This window comes from Ceratosolen solmsi, unplaced genomic scaffold (assembly GCF_000503995.2).
Source record: "Ceratosolen solmsi marchali unplaced genomic scaffold, CerSol_1.0 scaffold49, whole genome shotgun sequence".
Taxonomy (NCBI): Eukaryota; Metazoa; Arthropoda; class Insecta; order Hymenoptera; family Agaonidae; genus Ceratosolen; species Ceratosolen solmsi.
Window position 1 is genome coordinate 378,455 of NW_011948450.1, and position 23,791 is coordinate 402,245.

At 20.9% G+C, this 23,791-nt stretch overlaps 1 protein-coding gene across 1 annotated transcript; it reads left to right on the top strand.

Moving 5' to 3' along the window:
* Positions 1–1,294: 1,294 nt before the first annotated feature.
* Lis-1 (LisH and WD40 domain-containing Lis-1) lies at positions 1,295–21,992 on the top strand. Its single transcript, XM_011504983.1, has 7 exons — positions 1,295–1,901; positions 7,086–7,236; positions 15,337–15,490; positions 18,451–18,657; positions 19,350–19,760; positions 20,282–20,630; positions 21,787–21,992. Exons 2-7 carry the CDS (start codon positions 7,199–7,201, stop codon positions 21,858–21,860), a joined length of 1,233 nt encoding a protein of 410 aa, XP_011503285.1. The 5' UTR covers positions 1,295–1,901; positions 7,086–7,198; the 3' UTR covers positions 21,861–21,992.
* Positions 21,993–23,791: the final 1,799 nt, after the last annotated feature.

Consider the following 23,791-nt stretch of genomic DNA (forward strand, 5'->3'; position numbering starts at 1 on the left):
CAATACCAAAATTTATACTCATAAAGTTTATAAAATAGAATTTACTATATATTGTTCTATAACAACAATATCTTTAAATTTAAAAAGATTATTTTATTTTGTATCTGTCTGATTAAAAAATTACCAATAAATTTAAAAGAAACAAATTATCTCATTTAATTTTATAAATTATGTTATAATATTTGCTATCAATATTTTCTCTATATTAATTTAAATTACAGTTAAGATTTGTATTTTGTCAATAATAATGAAATTTAATACTTGTACAATTTATTTTAATTTTATTTATATTCACATAGGTCTTTATGAAAAAATAAGCTTTTATACTTTGTAAAATTATTATAAATTTAAAGGTATTTTTATTATAACAGATAATTTCAATATTTTTAAATATTATGTACTTCATTTTTAATTTTGTATTTATTATCTATAATTTTTATATATCTTTAGATCAAAATAAAAAGTCAACTACAGTCAATTTTCTTTGAATTATATAATTTATATAAACGTCAGTCAAAATAAAATTATGAAATTTTTTTTAGTAATAGTCTTTTTAACGATGAGATACCATTACTTTCTAATTTATATTCATTGTGGCAGTATTTGCGCAAGCGCATAATTTGCCCAACCTATATTGCGGTTCACATTTTAACTAATATAAGAACTCCTACATTTTTTTATGTTAAAGATTAATAGTTAATCCATTACTTCAGAATCTTATTTCATTTTCAAGGAATGAAAATAGTAATCTTAAGAAATATTAACATTAAAATTTTTACTTTTTTTATTTATTCAATTTTTCTCATTCTGAAATAATTATAAATCAAATTAAACATGTTATCGACTTAAAAATATAAATAAGCAATAATCTGTATATTTATATTGTTTAAAATAAATAGATTGATGTCTACATGAGAGGGCAATACGTATCAGTGATTTGTAGGATCGTTCACAGCTTTGTGGGGTCACCAAATGGTAATACCTATCTGAATAAGACTGATAAGAATATGGTAGTATTTAATTATTAAATAATTTTAATGAAAATCACATCAAATTAATAATTTTTTATATTTTATATTTTTAATTTAATAATTAACTGATTATAATTATTAATAACACTTCTTAGGTATTCTATGTATAGTTATAAAACTTTATAATACAAATTATGAATTTAATCGTTATTTATTATAAAACTATACATGCATTATATTATAATCATATATTATTATACTGTAACATTTAGCGATAGTTATTTTTTTTAATAGTATGTGTATATCCATGAGTTAATGGTATTTAAAAAATCGCTCAACCCCAATAACCCCATCTATTCTTAAAATACTTTTAAAGGCGAGGCATATACTCAATTTTCTACTTATATCTTAAATTTACAGTCCATCTTTTTCCAACGTTGCTGTAACATTTTAGTTTCCGTAATATATAGAACGTTTTAAAACATTCAATATGAAAGCTGTCATGCGCATGTCTAAGATTCTTGTTCTCTCCAGCCACACTATCCGCCACCATTAGTACGTCAAGAAAAGTGCTTCGGTAAAGTTAAGTTTATATTTTTCCTTGCGTACTTCATTGTTCTGAATACACTCTATTGTGCTTACTAGCGATGGTATATGATCATTGTTGCTACGCTTGTTGACTGATCTTTCTTATACGGTACATTTTATTGTGTGTCGAAAAGATATCAAATAAAGTGGGACTTGGAAAGAGATATTTATCAATATCACTATTGTCTGATTTTACTTTAAAATTGTATATTATTAAAGATATGCCAACTGATATCTGAGAACAAATACTGAATAGATAATTATAAATAGACAAATCGTTCTATTAAATTTCTTTAGTACTTATTAACCTAAGAGCAATCATCCCATCCTGTTGTGACAGACGTAAGTAAGCCCTTACTTTACTGTTATCTATAATACTAAACAATTAATATATAAAAAAAAAATGTGATCACCTAACTTCTGCTTTTAACATTTGCTCACTCTCATTTCTTATATCATTCCGTCCTTTCTCTTTTACGTTACTCATAGAGTTATTAACGTTTACTGACGTTTACGCTCATTCCTATAATTTAAGCAGAGCAAAAAAGAGAAACATATATTTGTAGCAAGATGGCTGTAGATGCAATCTACTACGCGAGTTCTATAATCCTACTTGAAAAAGTGGCCAATCTGGTGTGTTTGTACATGAAAATTTTTTATCACTGTTTGTCTTATTTTATTTCAATTCTCAATCAGTTGAAAATGTCTTTTTTGCATTAGTACAAATCAGCTGTTTATTATTTGAGAATATAATAAAATATATAAATAAATTAGTGCATATGACTTTACACTAACACAATTGTAAGAAAAAATATCTCAATTATTTTATAATTGTATACATGTGGGTGTAATAAATATATATTATTTGTTTTTAACAGTGTAAATTAGATGCTTTTAAATTTATAGAATAATAGATTCTACTTCATATATTTGCAATCTTCAATCTGAATTTGTAAAAGTAATTTTAGAATCAATAACTAAGTGATCAATATTTTCAAAATTCATTAAAGAAAAAGAAATTGTTGGATTATAATTCATTTAGGTGTCTAAAATATCCATCAATCTTGCAAGTTCTTGTACATCCAACCTGTGTTCCATGTGTAATTGGTATCAGCCATGTCAAAAATTCTTGCTTATGAAAATTGTGTTGATTAATTATGTTTTAAGTTGTCTCTATACTATTCTTATACTATTAACCTCTCTTATGTGCATTCATTTAATTTCGTAATCCATGTTAAAAATTTTAATTTTGTTAAAAAATAAAAAAGATGTACAGTAAATAAAATATTTAACTTAACTACTTAATATTAAGCATCATTATTAAATATAATTAATGTATAATATCTTAACAATTACAATAATTATTAATATAATGAATCAAATATTTTTAACAACTTACTAAATCATTTTAGTTTAATATAATATACTGTATAAATTATAAATTAACAATATACAATATTTATGCAACAGAGTATAAAAATAGATTTTATCAGTTAATTAATATTATATATTATTCTAATAATCCATTTTTATAATGAAATACATATGATTTTTTTTTTATAGAAATATTATCCTTGAAAATCTAATTCCATTAAAATTTATAAATGTTTAAAATTGAAAATGTAATACATTTTTATTCATTAATATATCAATTAGTACCTATCATTGTATGAGCAAATTATGTTTTGAAGAACAAAAAATTAAAATATTTTTGTAAATTAAAGTAAGATATGACATTTTAAAACATTAGATTGTAAGATATATATTTCATAACTGAATATTTAATAATTTTTTGATAACCTTTTAAAAATATTTTATTATTCATGCATGCAAAAGACAATATGTTACCAATTGTTTATCGTATAAATAAGAAGTCTTGTGAATATTTTAGAATGAAAATAACTAACATGGTAATATTATATTTTCCTATTTTACTACATTGAAATTTAATTATATTTTTATTTATTAGACCTGGTTGTAGGAGACCTTTATGTAATTTTATTATTATCAATCATGTTCTATGTTGTTTCAATAATTAGCTACTCGAGTATAAGAATAATACCTTTAATAATTTTTTTAATTTTATTTGGAGGATTATATATTTAGTAGTTTGATATATTTTGCATATTTTACTGATTACTATTTTCCAAAACCAAATGTATTATCCAAATACATTCAAATAATTATTTTTTTTTATTATTTAAATGATAATCCTAATACCATAACTATGATAGAAATAATAGATAATAACTCATTTGAAACCTATATATAATTATCTCAAATTTACATATTTAAAACCTCAATTACTTTATTTTTTTAGCTTTATTCATAGTATAATATTTTATAACTATAATAACTTATGTTTAAAAAATTCCCATAAAAATATTTGAAAAATATGATAATTTATGAAAAAATCAATATTACAACAGAATCAATTAGAAATTAAAAAAATTTTTTCTTATTAATTTACCCACACAAATAAATATTTCGTTATGATGGAAATTTTTATTCCTACTAGGAATATGTCTTAAATCATAAATGGTTTCAGGAGTTCTTTTATCTATTCATTATATCCCTAATATTAATGTAGCATTTAATATAGTTATTTGAATTAAATAAGAAGTAAGCCATAAATGGTTCATTCAATTAATTCATGTAAATGGTGTTTCAATATTTTTTATTTATTTCTTTATTCATACGGGTTAAAATCTTTACTATAATAATTTAAAATCAATCAAAATCTGAAGAATTGGAGTAATTATTTTTATATAATTATATTGACAATATTTATTTGTTAGGTTACCTTGAGGTCAAAATGAGAGACTTTAGTAATTGTAAATCTATTGTTCACAATTTCTAATATTGGAAATACAATAGTCAGATGATTAAGACGAGGATCTTCTGTAAGCAATGTTGCAATTAATTTTTTGCTTTCATTTTATCCTAATTTTCATTATTTTATTTACCTTTTTACATGAAAAAATATCATTTAATAATTTAATTATTTTTATAGTAAGTACATTATTATTAATTTGTCTATTAAATCCTTATATTCTTTCTGCTCCTGAAAATTATATATATACTGATGCAATATTTAATAAATTAAAATGATTAATTGAATGATTAATATCAATTATTTTACTATTTCGTTTATCTCAAAATATAAAATTAAAAGATTTAAATTAAAAATAATAATTATTATTAACTAAATTTTATTCTGAATCTGAATTAAAAAATTTTTATTACATTTTTCATTCATATCGGACAAAACCAATCGAAGATTCTTACACATTCATTAACTGAATTACTTTAATTTTATATTTCTGATAAAAAATTTGTTTTTAATTACTCATTACTAACTTATTTATTAAAATTATTTACAACAATTAAATAAAAATGATAATAAATTTCCATTTATTGTAAGATAAAAATTTTCCATTTTTAAATTATTAAGCTAGATAGCATATAACTTAAAATACAAATAAAAAAAAAATAAAATAATTTTTCATAAACATAAAAATATTAAAAATAATAAAATAAATAATAAAAAGAAATTGTCCAACAATCTTATCATAATATGTTAATCATATCATAATCCAATAAAAGTCCCTCGAACTCGAAAAACGAAAAAATGAAACATAAATTTATTCTTATAATAATATAAATTAAATACTATTATACTCCTTATTTTTCATTAAGAAATATGGAAACCAATATTTAATTTACTTGATTTATTGATAAAAAATTTTTAATTAATTTCATTACATTTTGGTTTAATTCTATTCAATTTTTGCAAAATATATTCAATGTAATAATTAATAAAATTCAATAATTATATTTTACTAAATGTAAATTAATAATATTCTTAAGTATTTATAATGGAATAATTTTATGAAATATTATTTAAAAAAAAAATTCTTATTCAACTTAAATATTTAATAAATTTTAAGTGTCATATATAAAAAGGCGGAACTCCTAATTTTGATCTAATAAAAAATCAATATTACTCCAAATAAAAATTAATAAAAACTAATGGCTTGAATAATGAAATAATGTATTAAATTATATGTCATTACATTTAATTCATACTGAAATAATACATCTCACTAAATTTCATTGGATTAATGTCAAGAATAATTACTTTTTAATAATAATTTATAATTCATACAAGTAAAATACATGTTACTAATTGTTTATTATATAAATAAGATGTTTTAATATTTTGTTTATACATCTTTTTATAAATATTGTAAATAATTAGATGATAATAAAACACCTTTTAATTTAATACAAAATCTGAATATAATTAATTTGTTAAGTTATTAAATGTTTACTTAATATTTTATATTTATACGACTTCTTATAATAATAAAATTCTTGTTGTGGTTAACGTTGTTTGAAAGCGTGCATATAATCTATTAATAAAATAGTTATTTATTATAAGTTTGGTGAAAAACAACTTTTAATTTGAATTTGTATATTACTACCTCAAACGCATTAAATAGCATTAATTGATTCATAATGTTATATTATTAACATCATTTATATTTTCATATAAATATAAAATTTGTCGAAATACTGGCATTATTAAAAAATATCTTTGGAAAAAAAATTTTTTTTGAGACTACTTATAAAAAGTATATACTATATATAGTAAATATATATTTGTATAGTAAAGAATTCAAAATTTTATTAAATAAATTTAATTTTCTAATAATATTTTAGTGCATATCTTGTCAAAAATGCATTTCATGTATTAAATGTACTATTTACTTGTTTTATTAATTTTTATTTATTTACCTGTATTTATATAAATTTAATTATAAATTGTTCTATTCTAACTCTTACATATATAAGAGATATAATAAAACATTATGCACCAATATAACTAAAAATTATATTGTTGATAGTTAATAAAAAAATGTTTATTTTATCAATATAAATCATAGTTTTATAAATTATACTAAATAATATTTATTTCAAACTGAGATATGATGCATCACAAATTGACCATTATTTATTCACATATCTAATGAATTAATTTTTTTATTCTTATTAAAAATTGTTTAATGTATCAGAGCCCTTTCGTTGCTAACTCTCACTGCCCTCTCCCACCCCCTCTCCTGTTTTATTTCACTCTTTTTTTTATCTTTTTCTCATTTTCGCCGTTTCAGTGTATTGATGTATGTAATATATTATATCTGCAAATAAAACTATGCAAAACTTGAATATAGAATCAAATTACTTTGTTGATTAAAAAAAATCAGTCGATCTATTTAGTAATGTTAAATATATATTTATCTGTATTTAATTAAATTAATTATATGAATTTAAAATTTTAAAATACTATTTTTTTATGTTTAGTATATACATTAAATAGTTTATATAATCTTACAAAATATTCAATAACATTTTAATGTTTTATATATTATTAATTTCGTATATAATGAAATTGAAATATAGATTATAATTATATGTACTTTATTTATTGTAATAAAAATAAGCTATTTATTTATTGTTGATCAGGTACTTTAAATGGAGGTACATTGAAGAAATACCTTGCGATATAAACATAACTGAAGTGATTGACGCTTCTCACTTGTTATTGTGATATCTTTTGAATCACATATATAAAGATCATGAAAATGGTGTTGTCTCAACGTCAGAGGGAGGAGTTGTAAGTATTCCATTTACATTAAGCGATTTCATAATTTTGTTTAACTATTAATGTATTTACGGCTATTTGTCGTATTATACTACAGGAAGAGTTTCTATTCTTATCAATAATAGAAATAACTTAATATTAACCTTTTAGTTAAATTTAATGATGTAGTTAAAACAATTTGTAAAAATTTAAAAAGCTTATACTTTTTGTTACTTAATATTAAATTATGAACTAAAATGTAAAATTAAATTTCTTTTAGAATAAATTTTAGAGAATCTACTTAAATTTTACATATTTTAAAGAAAATAGTAAAGTATAAATAATAAAAATTAATAACAACAAAAGTATTATTTATATTCAACATGACAAATAACTATTTATATTTATATTTATATAGTTATATAAAATATATATAGTTTTATTTTTATGCTATTAATCTGCTAAAATTTGATCTAGTATATTATACAATGTCTGCTAGAAGAATGTTGTATAATGTTACACTTTTGTAGTTTTCTTTTTTTTATGTGTTTTCTTCCTATTTTGTAATCAGATTTTTCAATATTTTTTTTCAACTTGAACCTAAAGTACAAATATTAAATTATAAATGATGTTAGTTATTTATCTACCCGTCTTTCAACATAGTCAGAACCTATAACCAATTAAAATTTATTCATAGCAGACTAAATAAGATTAAACTAAAACTATATAATATACTTTAAATGCATATCGTAGTAATAAAAATTGTTTTTCTAAATATTATTAATATAGGATTTAAACTATTGTTTAATATTAATATAAGGAATTGGCTTTCTAATCAAAATAATCAAAGTTTAATAAAAAATTGTAGGTTAATCGATTTAGATTAACTTCTTCTATATGAGATAACAATACATATACTCTTACCTTTATTAATGTAAATAAATTTTAATATAAATAAATTAAAAATATAATGCAATATATTATTTTATAGATTTTTTAAGGATAGCATATAATATTCGTTTAAGTGAAAATCAATATTTCAACGTTGAATGATAAATTTTGTATAATAAGAATGCTGTGTTTTATATATTTTAAATATATTTAATGATTTAAGTATCTTTTGCCTTTCTGTCAATATCTTAATTTGTAGTACTAAATTATTACTTGAAATTAAAAACGTTCATTTACAGGTTTGTTCATGTTTATCATTTTCATGTTAATACGCAAACTTTCAGTTAAGATACTTAATTAAATTTGTTATTTTAAAATCATTTTTCAGTTTATCTAATCTTTTGATTACCTAATCTTATCTCTCTGAAAACTTTGTAATACTTCGACAACAATTATTCTTTGTCAGAAATCGATTTAAATCTGTTTAAATTTTACTTTTCTAATAGATTTTTCTTTTTTTATATAAACTTAAAATTTATGTAGTTGCGTCTTTTTAAAAAACTTTTATGCTGAAACAATTGCTTATTAGCCATTTCTCAAACTGATATTATTTCTGTAATACTATGTCGGTTAATTTCAGATACGGATATGTATTCATTCTCGATAGTTTTTAAGTTCGTCTCTATTTTTTTTTGTTATTTGCTTTTATTTTTATTTATTCTAAATTATAAAACTATTCAAAAGAAATTATAATTAATAGGCTTCACAGTGTATTATATATAATAGTATTTTCAAGAATATTTAATATAATAATTAAGTTAATTTTAATATAATAATATTATAATAAGAATTAAATTCAAGAATATTTAATAATAATAAATTTTAATATAATATTTAATATAATAATTTATTATAAAAAATATATAACTTCTATTATTGTTATTCACTCGTTGTATCTAAAAAAGGTATAATAAAAAAAATTTTAATCTTCAGATCAATGTTAAAGAAATGTATTAAAAAGTAAAAAATAAATTTACGGCAAGCTAAAAAATATATAAAAATAATGATTTGTCAATTTATTCTAATCGCACAAAAAATGATGTAAAATTCATTGATTTATAATTTGAAAATAACATAATGTAATATACTACATCGCATTAATTCGTATCAAACTTTCATTTGGGATATGTACCTACACTATATGGATATAGAATGTAAATAAGTTCTTGTTTATATTTAAAAATTTATTCTTTTTTCAAACATATATGTTAAACAGTAGATATTACATAACTTTTCTTTAGTCCTTTCTTAATTAATAACACTCAAATATAAAACTAGTTCAAACACCATCTGATACTTTACTCAATGCTATTGTTTAAATAATAACTTAATCATATGTATTAATTCTGCTGTTAATGAGAGTAACCCTGCTACCCAAAATTATTCTTTTTTATTTGTTCTTAATAAAGTTTGTAATTATTTTTACAAATACGTATTGGTCATAAATATACGAAAAATTTATCTTTGCAAGAAACACTGCTTCAACCTTCATATGTAACAGTATATTTTTAAAAATATTAACTGAGATGATATTAAATTATAAGAAAATATTTCTAAATGCTATTGATTTTAATTATTAAAGCAAAAACAGAAATTTGAAATTATTACAGGAGGTAACCGTTCAAATTTAATAATTTTAAATGTTTTTATTTATTTATTATCTACTTCAGCTACTTACAATGTTATCTTTAGAATAATTTTTAATTTTTCAACATTACATTGTTTGTCATTATTCATAGCAATCATCACACATAGCAAAGCTGTCTTATATAGAGCAAAATGATTGGAATTCTATTTAATATTTATTTTACTTTTTATAATTTATATTAAATTTTGTTATTAAATCTAAAAATATTTTAAAGTTTTAAATGTCTAAATATCTAGGAGAAAATAGTTTTTCAATTTTTTCTTTATGTCTAAATACCTTGTTTGTAAAAATTTTCAAAAGTAAATTAAAACGCATATTAAGGATTATGTCCTTGCAAAATGCTACAGTTACTATTTCACATTAAAATTTATAAAAATAGTAGATACATTAAAACAACATTAAATCTTCGGAAATATTTTTGAAATATTTTAATTTTAAAACGAAAAGTAAATTTTCATTAGCTTTTAAATTTAGTGAAAGCTTAAGCATTGGACATAATTAATTTTAGAATAAAACTTAATACAATTTAATAAGAAATATTAATTCTTAATATATTATGATTTAAGACTAATTATAACTGTATATATAAAATAAATACATTTTTATAAATCCTTTCAAATATTGTATGTATTAGAACATTTATGCACTATTTTACATACTCGTAAAGTAAAATAATAAAATAATTGCATTAATATTTACACATAAAATTAATCGTTTTAACTTCATTTTTTCAGTTTAAACAGATACTGAAAATTTTGGGAATGTGTAATACACAACATATATCAAATGAATTTGTTTGTAAGTGAAGTTCTATTACAAATATATAAAGATTGCTTGTACAAAGAGATTATATATTATAGTATAACATTTGGATTATAATGAAGATTGAATAAAAAGAAAATTGAAAGATGTTCGTGATAAATACTTCACCTACTATACTCAAATTGAGCATATATTAATTTCAAATTATTAATACAAAAAATGGAACAAAAATATAATTAATTGCAAATATCAATCAATCTCTTCAAATTTGATTTATTATAATTAATATGCCACCCTAAATAATTTTGTTAAATTTTCATTTTTATTTGATTTATTTATTGGTGTTATCTTAAAACAATTTCCAATAGTTAATTTTTACATGTATTTATAATAAATAAATTTACAAGTTAAGTAATAAATAATAAAACACTGAAAATAACTATAATTTAATACTGGGTAAAAGTAATGTGCAAATACAATTTAATACCATATAATCTTACTATAATAACACAATTCTAACTAAGCTTATAGAAGATACAAGTTCTGTAAAATCGATGACATACTGTTTGTCACCTAAAAAACTCTGTCCATATGATGAATAAAAAATGTTTCAATCGTTATTTTTCATCTATGTGTAAATTGTTTTTTGTCTTTAGTCTGCTGGTATTATAAACTTTTAATTTTTTCAACTCTGTTTAATTACTGGGATAAATGATTTTTTATTCATTTTATATTTATAATTCAATTTACTTTCTTTCAAAGCAAACTTTTGCTTATTTAATGTATATAGCGCTTCATATTTTATCTCTGCAAGTAACAGAAAATTTATTTATAAAAATTGTCGAATATTGTATAAAACTAGAATACATTGATTGTGATATGTTTTCGAATTTTTTAATTTTATAAGCAATATATTTGCATTTAAATATGAGAATAAAACATTTTTTGTTTTAATAGAAACAATTAAAAAAATTTCATAATTATTTCTTTAATATTATTGCTGTAACTTTTTTAGAAATCTGTCAAAATAAAAAACCTATTCTTATATTTTGAAACATGACTTATATTCAATAAATAACGTTTTCTTCACGAAAGTCTACCATCAAATTTTTTGAATATATAATATTCAAAATTATTTTGTAAAAATAAATTAGCCAATATTTAAATTACTAGATTGAAATAAAAATTACAAACATTTTTTATTTCCAGCATTTATTGTTCAAAAACAAGTTGTAGATATAAGTAAAAATAATTCATTTTCAGTCGTTTTTCATATTATTATTCGACATTTCGTGTAATAAGAATTTCAATTTTGTAAGATTTAAAATGAAGTTAAATGATTTGTCAGGGTTCGAATATAGATCATAAAATAATTTCAATTTAGGATTTTACTGAAAAAATGTTTTGTTTGATGGAACTATTACATTTGATATCCATCACTATTAATATAGATTTCTCCGAATAACTTTCCAATTTGATTTTAGTTTGGAACGTATTGTAATTTTTAATAGGATTTATTTAAAGTTACTATCCTACAATTGCTTACAGAAAATTCTCAGTTTTTGTCAACAAATTCACTTATATTCATCAAATAACGTTATTTGTTTTTAATATTTTACTCTTGGATTAAATAATTAAATTTTTATCTCTTGGCTTCTATATAGATAAAAATCACAAATATATCAAAAGATATATCATTATTTTACTTAAAAATTGTATTATAGTTGAAGTAGTAATTAGAATATTTCATGATTTGACTAGTATGTAATAACTATGTTTATTTTAAAAAGATTAATAATTCAAACATATATTATACGATTCATGATTTCTTCATTTATATATATAACATAATTTGATTGAAATAAAATATATTATATTCACGTTGAGATACAAAATGTAGCTGTATCTTATAAAAGTACAGATAAAACTAAAAATTAAATAAATAGAAGATAGAGAAACTATAAATTATAATTCTTATATAGAGTTTACCTATACACTTAGGATTACATGTATAATACGTAAACACATTCAGTAATGAAGATATAAAAGTGCAATTAATTCTTATTGTGGTGAATCTTTTACACAGTATTAAAAAATAAATGTAATCATTCACTAATCAACTCACCCTTATATTATATAGATCATCTTAAAGATAAGATGAAACTGCGATTGTCTTTTTTTGAGTAGTAATTGAAAAACTAGTCTCTGTTTAAAAAAAGTTATATAGTATATATTTAGAATTTGAGAAGCAAAATCAATCCTTGAGGTATAAAAAAGTCATACATGGCATAGTTGCTTATTTTGAGGCAACGCCTGTCGGTCGTATTGATATCGGATAATACCAAGTCAAATCAACAAGTATACGCACTACGGTTAATCAATAATACAATTGAACATGCGCATTGAAGTTTCTCTCTTTTATTCTTTAAGGAAACCGTTCTATGTTCAATACATACAATGACATGTATCAATGATCGTACAAAACAGACTTGCGCCGATAGACTTGTTAACAGCATCAAAATACTATCTTTATTAACTCTATCGATAAAATCGTTATCATTAATATTACTATCTTTTCTCTTTATCCCAAATCTAAATTTGTTCTATTGTTTATAATTTTTTTTATAAGTACTTTTACCGATACAAGTAAATCTTAATGATTATTTGTTTAATTAATCATATTTTTCTAAAATATAATTGATCGAACAAATTTTTCTTATACGTTTGATAATTTAAATAAATGATATAAAAACGATTATTTTCTTAGTCATAATACAAATTTAATTTTGTTTTAATATTTGAAATGTAATAAGAATTGTTTTGTTCAACAAAGATTGGAATGGATTCATAGTGCTATAATTATGCGCATAATGAAATATTTGTGTAATTATCGTATCATTATATTCTGAGTTTCATATTTATTATTAACAGTTTACTAATTTTAACCTTAACATATAATATTCAAAATGTATCGCTCTGTACAATTACTAAATTAATCAATATTTTTATTTGTAAAATAGGTGATTATATACGCATAAACTAATAAATAATACAATTTAAAAAATGTAATAATTTTAAAATGTGATTTTTCACAATGATCTTTATAATCCGATGCATTATTTGTATTTCATTACATGTCAAATTTAATGTACACGTATTTTTTAATTAATATTATTTTATAGTTTTTAAATGGTATAAAAAGAAGTTCGAAATAGAAAGATGATTTTAGTAATAAATTTATATTTATTAAAATAAATATATGAATTACACATGTATATGGCATTGAACTGTCGGTTGAAATCATGTTTTGTTATTTCTAATTTTGACTGAACAATAATTATAGAAATTATTTAATTTATATATTCGTTCATATAGTATATATAGATTGAATAACCACGAGATCATTATTCTTATTTAATTGACTGTATAAATTTCAAAAGTAACATGTACTATATTTGGTCCCATTACTCATTCTACTGCTTTTTTGCTTTATATATGTGTATTATATACGTATCGAATATAAGTACCAACATAATGCAATTAATTTGAATATAAGTGTACCTAACTATAAAGTATGAATACATTACTTATATACTTTTATATATTTATATATATTTTGAAGGATATTTAAACAATATTTAGTATTATTAACGTAAACATAGTAGTTCGATTAATAGTCTATTAATTATATTTCTATTTCTCCTTTAAAATTTATAAAATATTCCCATATATGATTTGAAACAATTTTTAATACTTGTTAACGAGAAATATTAATTTTTTAATTGATTATGATCATAAAAAAACAAGAACATAACAAATTTGTAGTTTGTAAATAAGCGCTTAAATATACTAATTCTTTTTTAAATTAAAATTAATTTAACACATAATATGAAACAATCATTACAATTTCTTTATTAGATTAAAAATGGAATATATCGAATAATTCTGTTTGAAGATATAATTTAATATGGTATAAACAGTTTGAGCAATAGTTGAACTTTGTTCATAATTGCTTTATAATCAATTATGCATTTATTTGATACATTATTTTTCTTTCCGTAATTCATTAATTGGCTTTAAATTCTTTTCAAGTATTGATGTTTTTAAATTACTGTTATTAACAAGTTTGTTGAGATATATATGATTGTATAGTGTATATAATTATTTTGTTAATTATTGAATAAATTAAAAAAAATTTATATAAGTAAGTTTATTATTTATTTTAAAAAATAATCAAATACATTTAATGTACATCAATTCAATTAAAACCGACAATTAGCATAAAATTAAAATGTTTAAATTCAATATAATTATATTTTGTTACTTATAAAAGATATTCGATTAATTAATTTCCTTAATGTTAACCTAAATTTAATATAACCAATAAAAAATATCTTATGGAATTAATTATGCTAAATTTTTTAAAATCCTATTTTTACTTAAATAAAATCAATCATATGAATTTATATAAATATAAATATTGTAATAAAAGAAAAATTCGTTTATGCAAGCATAATATATTTTTATTTTTAATTTAAAGTTGATTTTTTACAATGTAAATAAATTACATAAATTTTAGTATTGAAATATGATTATTGTAGTTATTATCCATTATTTAAAGTTAAAACTATTTATGATAAAAAGAGTGTTTCTTGTTTTTTTTATATGATTATTTAATAACAGGCAGCTCAGATTTTAAAATTATATATATAATAATTTATGCTGACCGATTACACAAATACTTATAAGCCTTTTTGTATTTGTTTTTATAGAAATAAAGCTATTGCAGACTACTTAAGCGTCAATGGGTATCAAGATGCTCTAGAGGCGTTTAAGAAAGAAGCTGATATGCCTGGTGAAGTTGAACGTAAATATGGAGGTCTCCTTGAAAAGAAATGGACCTCAGTCATACGATTGCAGAAAAAAGTGAATATTTTCAATTTTATAATAAACATACTTTTTGATTTGTTCATTCATTCAATTAATAACTATTAAATCGCTTGTATAACCATTAAAATCTTAAAACTTAAATTTAAAAATTTATTATAATTTATTATTATAGCTCCATATTAGTAAATTATGTCTAGGAAATATATAATATAAATTAACTGATATATAATAAAAGTTAATATTTATTTAAATTGTTATATTAAAAATCTAAAAATATTTATATAGATTGTTTTTAATATTTTCTGTATTTCTTAGATACTGTAATACAAGTTTATACGATAAAATATATGATACTGATGATGAATTAAATATTAATCATATTATAAATAATAAATTAGCAAATAAATAATTACTTAAAGCGAAATTTGTCTTAAGCATTAAAAATCTGTTAAAAATTAAAAATAAGCATTTTTTACAGAAATATGTAAAAGTAAGTTAAAAAGAACAAAAGAACATAAAAATGATTGATTATAAAAATAATATGAAAGCCGATCCCATTTATAATCAGTATAATTTTTATTTTAATTCAGCACTTTAAAATATTTTATTTTTACTACAAATTTTTTTAATTATATACACTTTATAAATACGCATTTATATTATTTAATACAAACCCCTTATATATAGATGTACAAAAAAAATTATATTAGATTATTGGTAAAGATTTAATATTGATTAATTCTTTTTGTATAATACAGTTATAGTAATTATAAATAAACATTAAGATTTCTAAATATATTTGATATTAAAATTATATCTCTTAAAATTATATCTTATTTCATTTAATATATACTAAACGCCTTATGAAAGTCATTATAAACTTTTTTTTAAGTTTAGAAAAATCTTATAAAGCAAGAGAAACACACAAAAGCTGTCTAAATATTTATGTGTAGTGTCTATTTCTATAAAACATTATAAATAATCTACGATAGAACGATTTTTCGCAGTAAAGATAATTATAAATATATATGAAATTAAAATATTTAAAAAGTTTTATTTAATTATAAGTCAACCACTACTCATTTAGTATTTAAAATGAGTTATTTCCTATGAACAATTTCGTTTTCATTTTTGGATTTCTATAATGGTTATTAATATTGAAATATCATATACATCAATATATGTAAACTCAATTACTTTAAGATAATTGATTTTTTTTAATTATTGATAATAAATTGAATGATGAAATAAAATAAAATCTGATAAATTATTTCAATAATTATACTATCAAATAGATAAAAATGAGTAAAATTATCGAAAAAATGATACTGAGTACATTTATATTTAATTTATTGATATTATAATAGACATTAATGTCTAAATAAAAAAACTCGGATTATAAAATAATAATTTAAGAAAATGTATGTAATTCTATATCAGTTTTCGTAGGATAATTTTTATTGCATATTCTTTAATGAATTTATTTTTATTTTATATACATATATTTTCATTACCCACTACATCAAAAGCATCTGATTACTTATTGGTTTTGCTATTGAAACCCTTTATATACAATTATAAATATGCATAACATTTTTCAAATTTATATGCGCACTTCGCTAAGTTTCACTAAGATAAAAGTACTGCAAAATATTGTAAAACCAAAGTTCAAGGAAGAACTTTCTAGGTAAATAATTTGAATTGTGCGCACCTTATTTGTAGCTCTGTAGATAAATGGACTGAATATTTAAGTACTATCAATCAAGAACCGTAAGTTTGCACATTACAATTTTATAATTAATTATTCGTGTATAGACTATTAAAATATTAATGGAAGCACAACGCCAACTAGTTGGTTGAGCTCTTTGACCTCGCCGGTACGACGACTGAGTTCAATGCTATTCGAATTTATATTCTGTGGTGAAATTTTTGATATTTATATTGATAATATAAATATGTGTAAACTACATAGACTAAACCATTTGTGTGCGTAATAGAAATTCCAGCTTTTTAAAATTCACATAATTTTAATATACTATCCGTCTATTACTCGAAGAAAGAATTTATATTTTTATTAAAATTGAAACATTTTCTTATATATTATTGTTTAAATATCTATTAATTTAATATATTAATTTCTATCTATTAAAATTTATCTTTCATATGGCAATAAGTCCAACAAAATCGCAATTAATTATATTGTAAAAAAATAATACATTTTAACATATATTTTCATAAATTCCATGTATAATAAGCAATATAATCTCAAGAAAATAAATACGTATATTTTAATGAGATTTTTTTGTTCTTATCTTATAATATTCAACAAATTATTAATATAAATGACGTTTTTACATCAACAACAATTGTTATATCTTTTATAGTTAATTTTTGGTTTTTTGTTAACATAAAGCTTGTTTGTATTAAAATATTTACGTAAGGTATTGTTTGTTATTTTATAAACTATACAGAATTTGTATTTAAAACTTTATAAAGATAATTTACATTCAATTTTTAATGAACTCTATTACAGTCAATTTAAAATTATGTTCATAGAGTGCTACTTCATAAAATCTTCTATTTTTTCTATTTTCTAATGAACACCTTAATTCTAATTTTACAATTGTTTATAATAATGTAATATAAAATATAATATACTACACTTTCAGAAAAGTAAACAAGATGTCATTTTTATATAATATAATATAACATCTTCTAGTATTATACTTATTTATTTTCACATAACGCTGTTTAAATTTAATTTAACATTAAGTATAATATATTAAAAATTCTAAAAGTTTAAAATAAATTAATATTTTTATTCTTTTATTATGCTTATTCCTATTGAATTCATATTTGGTGTTTTCGAAACTTGTGTACATAATATGGAATGATTTAAGTTAAACATTTAAGTTAAACCTTATTTTAGATTGATATCTCTAATATTAATATTATTTTTATATAACATGTTTTCATGTAATGGATTTACTTTGTAGGTAATGGAATTGGAATCAAAATTATCAGAAGCTGAGAAAGAGTTTATTGAAGGCGCTCCAACACGAGGCAAACGATCGCCATCTGATTGGATACCTCGACCTCCAGAAAAATTTTGTCTTACTGGACACAGAGCAACCATTAATCGAGTCATTTTCCATCCTGTTTTTAGTCTTATTGTTACTGCAAGTGAAGATGCTACCATGAAGGTATATCATTAAATAAAATTTCGTTGACAACGTTGGATAAATTAAACCTCCAAATCTTTTTTAAACTTTTAAAACTTTATTATATTAAGTATTAACTCATTTTATAACTTATTGAAGCATTAAATATACTTATTTCATAATAATAATGTTAGTGCTTTTAAGTCATATTTTATTTATTTAGTTTTAATTTATTAATTATCGAAAAAATTATTAAAATATTAAAATTAATATTAAATAATGAATTAAGAAATTAACAGATAATTATGATTTGTGTGATGTTATGATTATAATACACACAGCGTGCGCGAACACACACACACACACGCGCATATACATATATATATATATATATATATATATATAATATGATGCAAAGATTAAAAGTTTATTAGAATTTTGATATTTTGGAAGATTTAACGTAATATTTAGAATGATAAAATAAGTTTTAACAAGAATTTTATTTTTTAAGTAACATACGAAAATTATTTGACTTTTATTGTATTCTTATTTATTCTTGAAAATAACTACCGCCAAGTCATTAGAGCGATAGATATTCCGCATATGTACGCCGTAAAACATTTTTTAAGTAGTCATACATTTGAAACGTAAAGGAGTATTTAAGATTTGTATACAAAAATTAAATCAAAATATTAAAATTTTATTTTTGATTAATCATTTATGGATACTTGCAGGTATGGGATTTCGAAAGCGGCGAATTTGAGCGTACATTAAAAGGTCACACAGAGAGTGTACAAGATATATCATTTGATGGTAATGGAAAACTTCTCGTATCCTGCAGTTCTGATATGTCTATAAAACTTTGGGATTTTCAACAATCTTTTTCATGCATAAAAACAATGCATGGTCACGATCACAATGTAAGCTCAGTTACTTTCGTACCTCAAGGCGACTTAATTGTAAGTGCTTCACGTGACAAGACTATCAAAATCTGGGAAGTTGCAACAGGATACTGTGTTAAAACTCTCACTGGCCATACGGAGTGGGTTAGAATGGCAAGAATAAGTTCTTGTGGTGAGCTTATCGCTAGCTGTTCTAATGACCAAACGATTAGAATATGGCATATTGCTAGCAAAGAAACAAAGGTACACATTCTTTGTATATATTGACATTTATTATTTTAATAAATATTATTATAATAGTTTACAATAATTCAGAAGTCTTATTTTTTGTGATTAAAGTTAAATATAATTGAAATAAAATATTTCTATTAATTTTCAAAGTTATTTATGTAGATGTATAGATTTATTTTTAAAATGGGTTATTCAATATTTTTTAATAATATTTTTGACCATAGATTTTGATTGTCGCTTATTTTTATATATCTTACTTCTAATATATTATAACATACATTTTTTATATTGTCTTATTTTTCTATTAATTTTGTTTCATTAGTAGCCAATACCAAAGAATAGCAAAACTTTAAAAATCCTAGCTTAAAAAAATATATATATATAAAACCTTTTCTGTCTGAAATTTCAGTGATTAAATGTGTCCATAGAACTTATGAATTCGATAAATTTGTTAATCGTTATTTATTTCCATAAAGATTTATTATATGTGGGGATTAACAAATTTGATGAAGTACAGTATTTATTGCTTACAGATTGAATTAAGAGACCACGACCACGTGGTAGAGTGTATTGCATGGGCACCGGATTGTGCGCGAGCAGCTATAAACACAGCGGCAGGTACAGATAATAAGGGCGCTTATGAGGGTCCATTTCTTGCTTCTGGTTCTCGAGATAAAACAATTCGCATTTGGGATGTCGGCAGTGGTATCTGCCTTTTCACTCTTCTTGGTCATGACAATTGGGTTAGAGGCATTGCCTTTCATCCAAGCGGGAAATTTATCGTTAGCGCATCAGATGACAAAACGATGCGAGTGTGGGATACACGCAATAAACGAAACATGAAAACGCTCGAGGCTCATGCTCACTTTTGTACCTCAATTGGTAATTATTATCTTATGTTGATATTTTTATAACTTTATTATGAGCAAGTTTAATTTTTAATTATTATTATTAATTTTTTAATAAATTAAAGATTATTCTTTAAAGAGTCATGGAAAAATAACAACACTGACATTAATAAAAAAAATTAACATCTAGAAGTTACTAAATATTTTATTTTTTTTCTGTAAATTAATTATATTACTCTTGTGTCAAAAATATTTTTAATTTCTCCTGATCTTCAATCTTTGTTTTAATAATCTTTCACAAAAATTTCTAATAAAATTTACGTAATTAAAAATACGTTAACAAATCTTTGAGGTTTAGTTATTCAAATTCAATATAATTATTTGAATATAATTTATTTAATTTATTATAATAAATTTATTTTATTTACTTATTTCTTTTGTGCATATAGTTGAAAGAGATTGAACAAAAATTGAATTCAATTTTATAAATTTATGGAAAGATAATGAACAACCCATACATAAACAAAATTATGTAAAATATTTAAGAACAATAATTTTTGAGTTTTCGAACTTAAAATAAAGTTTTGCATAATAAATTCTAATGAAGCATATAATCTGAGGTTTTATTATTATAAAAGAAAAATAAAATTATATAATATTAAAAAATTAATTAATATTGAATTATAATTATTATTAAATAATATTTATGTATGATATTTACAACTTTTAATTCAATACTAATATTTTTTAAAAATTGGATATAATAAGTTTATAAATATTATTTCTTAACAACTTTTTAGATAAAATGTAATTTTATTATAAATTTTCTTAATTGAGTCTTTTACTCATATATTTTATCGATACTTAACTTGGCTTAATAATATAAGTATTAAATAAATAAAACTGCTAATTATGAATATATAAAGTTACAGTACTAAGAAAAATGTGGACATTAAATATAATTAAATTTAGGATATAAATAAAATGAATTTTATTGTCCTTGTATAAAATTTGCTGTAATTTATTTCAATTGTAATAAGTATAAATTGTATAAAAGTAACAATTATTTAAAATACACTGAAATTATGTTAGAAACATACTAATGAATATGATCTTTATTGATTCTTTATGTAATCTTATTTACTATGAATTAGTGTTTTTATTGGTTAGATAATTTATTATTTTTTCAGATTTTCATAGAAGTCATCCATATGTCGTTAGTGGAAGCGTAGACCAAATGGCGAAGATTTGGGAGTGTCGCTAATCACCAACCGTTTATGATTTTTTTCAATGTATGAAAAAATGAAATGCATAAAAATTTATTTTGGAATGTGAAGCAAGAACTGTATTTATAATATTACATAAATGACCGATTGAGGAGCTGCTGCTACAAAAACTGTCTACATACAATTATTACAATTATGAAACACATACACATTCAATCTACAATTCTTTAATTAATTTATAATAAAGTTTAACTAAAGATTGATATTATACATGTATCATCTTACAATAGTGATCTATATTCGATACTCAGAAAAGTGAGCAAAATGGATAGATGGGTGAGTGTGGGGGAGGCGGGTAGAGAATGGATAAAGGAATGAAAGAATAGATGAATGAATGGATGGATAGATAAATAAATAGTGATAGAGATAAAGATAGGGATAGAAAAAATATAGTAGGTGTAGCTCAACAGTTTTATATTACTGCATTAATAATTTTAATTAAATGATAAATACATATACACTTATATGGAAAAATTATGTGAAAAAAACTTAGTTTAAGTTAGAATTGCTTTTTATATGAATTTGTATTCAATTATATTTTCAAATTTTAATTTCTACCAAAAATGTATTCTAAATTTTATTCCACAAATGAATCAAATTAATATTATTGGTATTGGCACTAATAAATCAAATAAATATAATATTACTCTATGAAACTATTGAAAAAGACATTACAGATTGTAATATGATGTACAGATAAATGATTTATTATATGAAATTATACTAATATATCAAGTATATTATAACAAATAATTCATCCTATTGTTGATTAAAGCATTGTTTTGAAATATTTCATGAATATATATTTAAGAAAACACTGTAATTTTCGAATTGTATTGAATTTAAAGAAAATTATAAACTCTATGTATATATTTCTATATATAATCGTACTAAAATATCTACACTTATAAAAGAAATACATAAAGATATATTGGAGAAAAATGTAAGAAATTGAAATTCAATGTATATATATTGTAATCATACTTTCTGTCCAAAAGTGGCAAAAAATTGCTTTGTTTTGTATTAACATGTATTATATTAACTGCTTATTAAGTAACAAAAAAAGTAACAATTCACCATGCTTTTGTTCTCAAGTTTAGTTGTGATATTTTCATTTAACTTGTTTCAATTTTATATTTTTAAATTCTATTACATATTGTCTATCTTCAACCCATTTCTATTAAATAAATATCATAAATATTGAGAGGAAAATTTCAATTAGAATTATATTTATAATATAGATTTATTTTTAATTAAAACTTACTAAGTTTTATTTATAAAAACGATTTAACTTGTTTAATATATAATAAAGCTATTGAAGCAAAACTATAAATGAAAATTATAATGACAGCTAATTTACATACAATTGATGTACATTAGTAACAATAGCAATAGCAATAACTAAAGTACTAGTAGTAGTAGTAGTATTAGTAGCAGTAGCAACAGTAGTTGCAGTAGCAGTAGCAACAATAGTAGTAGTAGTAGTTATTTATTATAAATCTTACATTTAATAATTTTAGTAGATGTAATTTATTTTCTTATAAGATGGATCAGAAATTTATAACAATAATAAAGTAATCAATAACTTACAAATTTATTAATTAAATACCAATGCTTACCAATTTATTTGGAATTAAATTATATTGTAAATTGTCAGCTTTTTAGGTAGTTCTTTTATACATATATTACATTTTAAATAATCAACATAAATATATGATAGAAGTAGAAGTAAAAGATATAATTAATAATTTTTAAATATTTTATATAAATAATTTTGATAAAAAACCATTAATTTCATCTAAATGGAAAAATATATACTTACATAAACATTTAATACGAGTTTAGTTAGTGTTATGGCTTTTGATAATCAGTTTAATAAATATAAAAGATTGTAACGAACACTAGTAAA

What these genes read in the sequence shown, in the direction of transcription:
- Lis-1 (XM_011504983.1), top strand. Translation starts at nt 7,199, where the DNA reads ATGAAAATGGTGTTGTCTCAACGTCAGAGGGAGGAGTT. An exon ending in CAACGTCAGAGGGAGGAGTT is followed by an intron (nt 7,237 to 15,336) that starts GTAAGTATTCCA and finishes TTGTTTTTATAG; the next exon opens with AAATAAAGCTATTGCAGACT. An exon ending in TCATACGATTGCAGAAAAAA is followed by an intron (nt 15,491 to 18,450) that starts GTGAATATTTTC and finishes TTTACTTTGTAG; the next exon opens with GTAATGGAATTGGAATCAAA.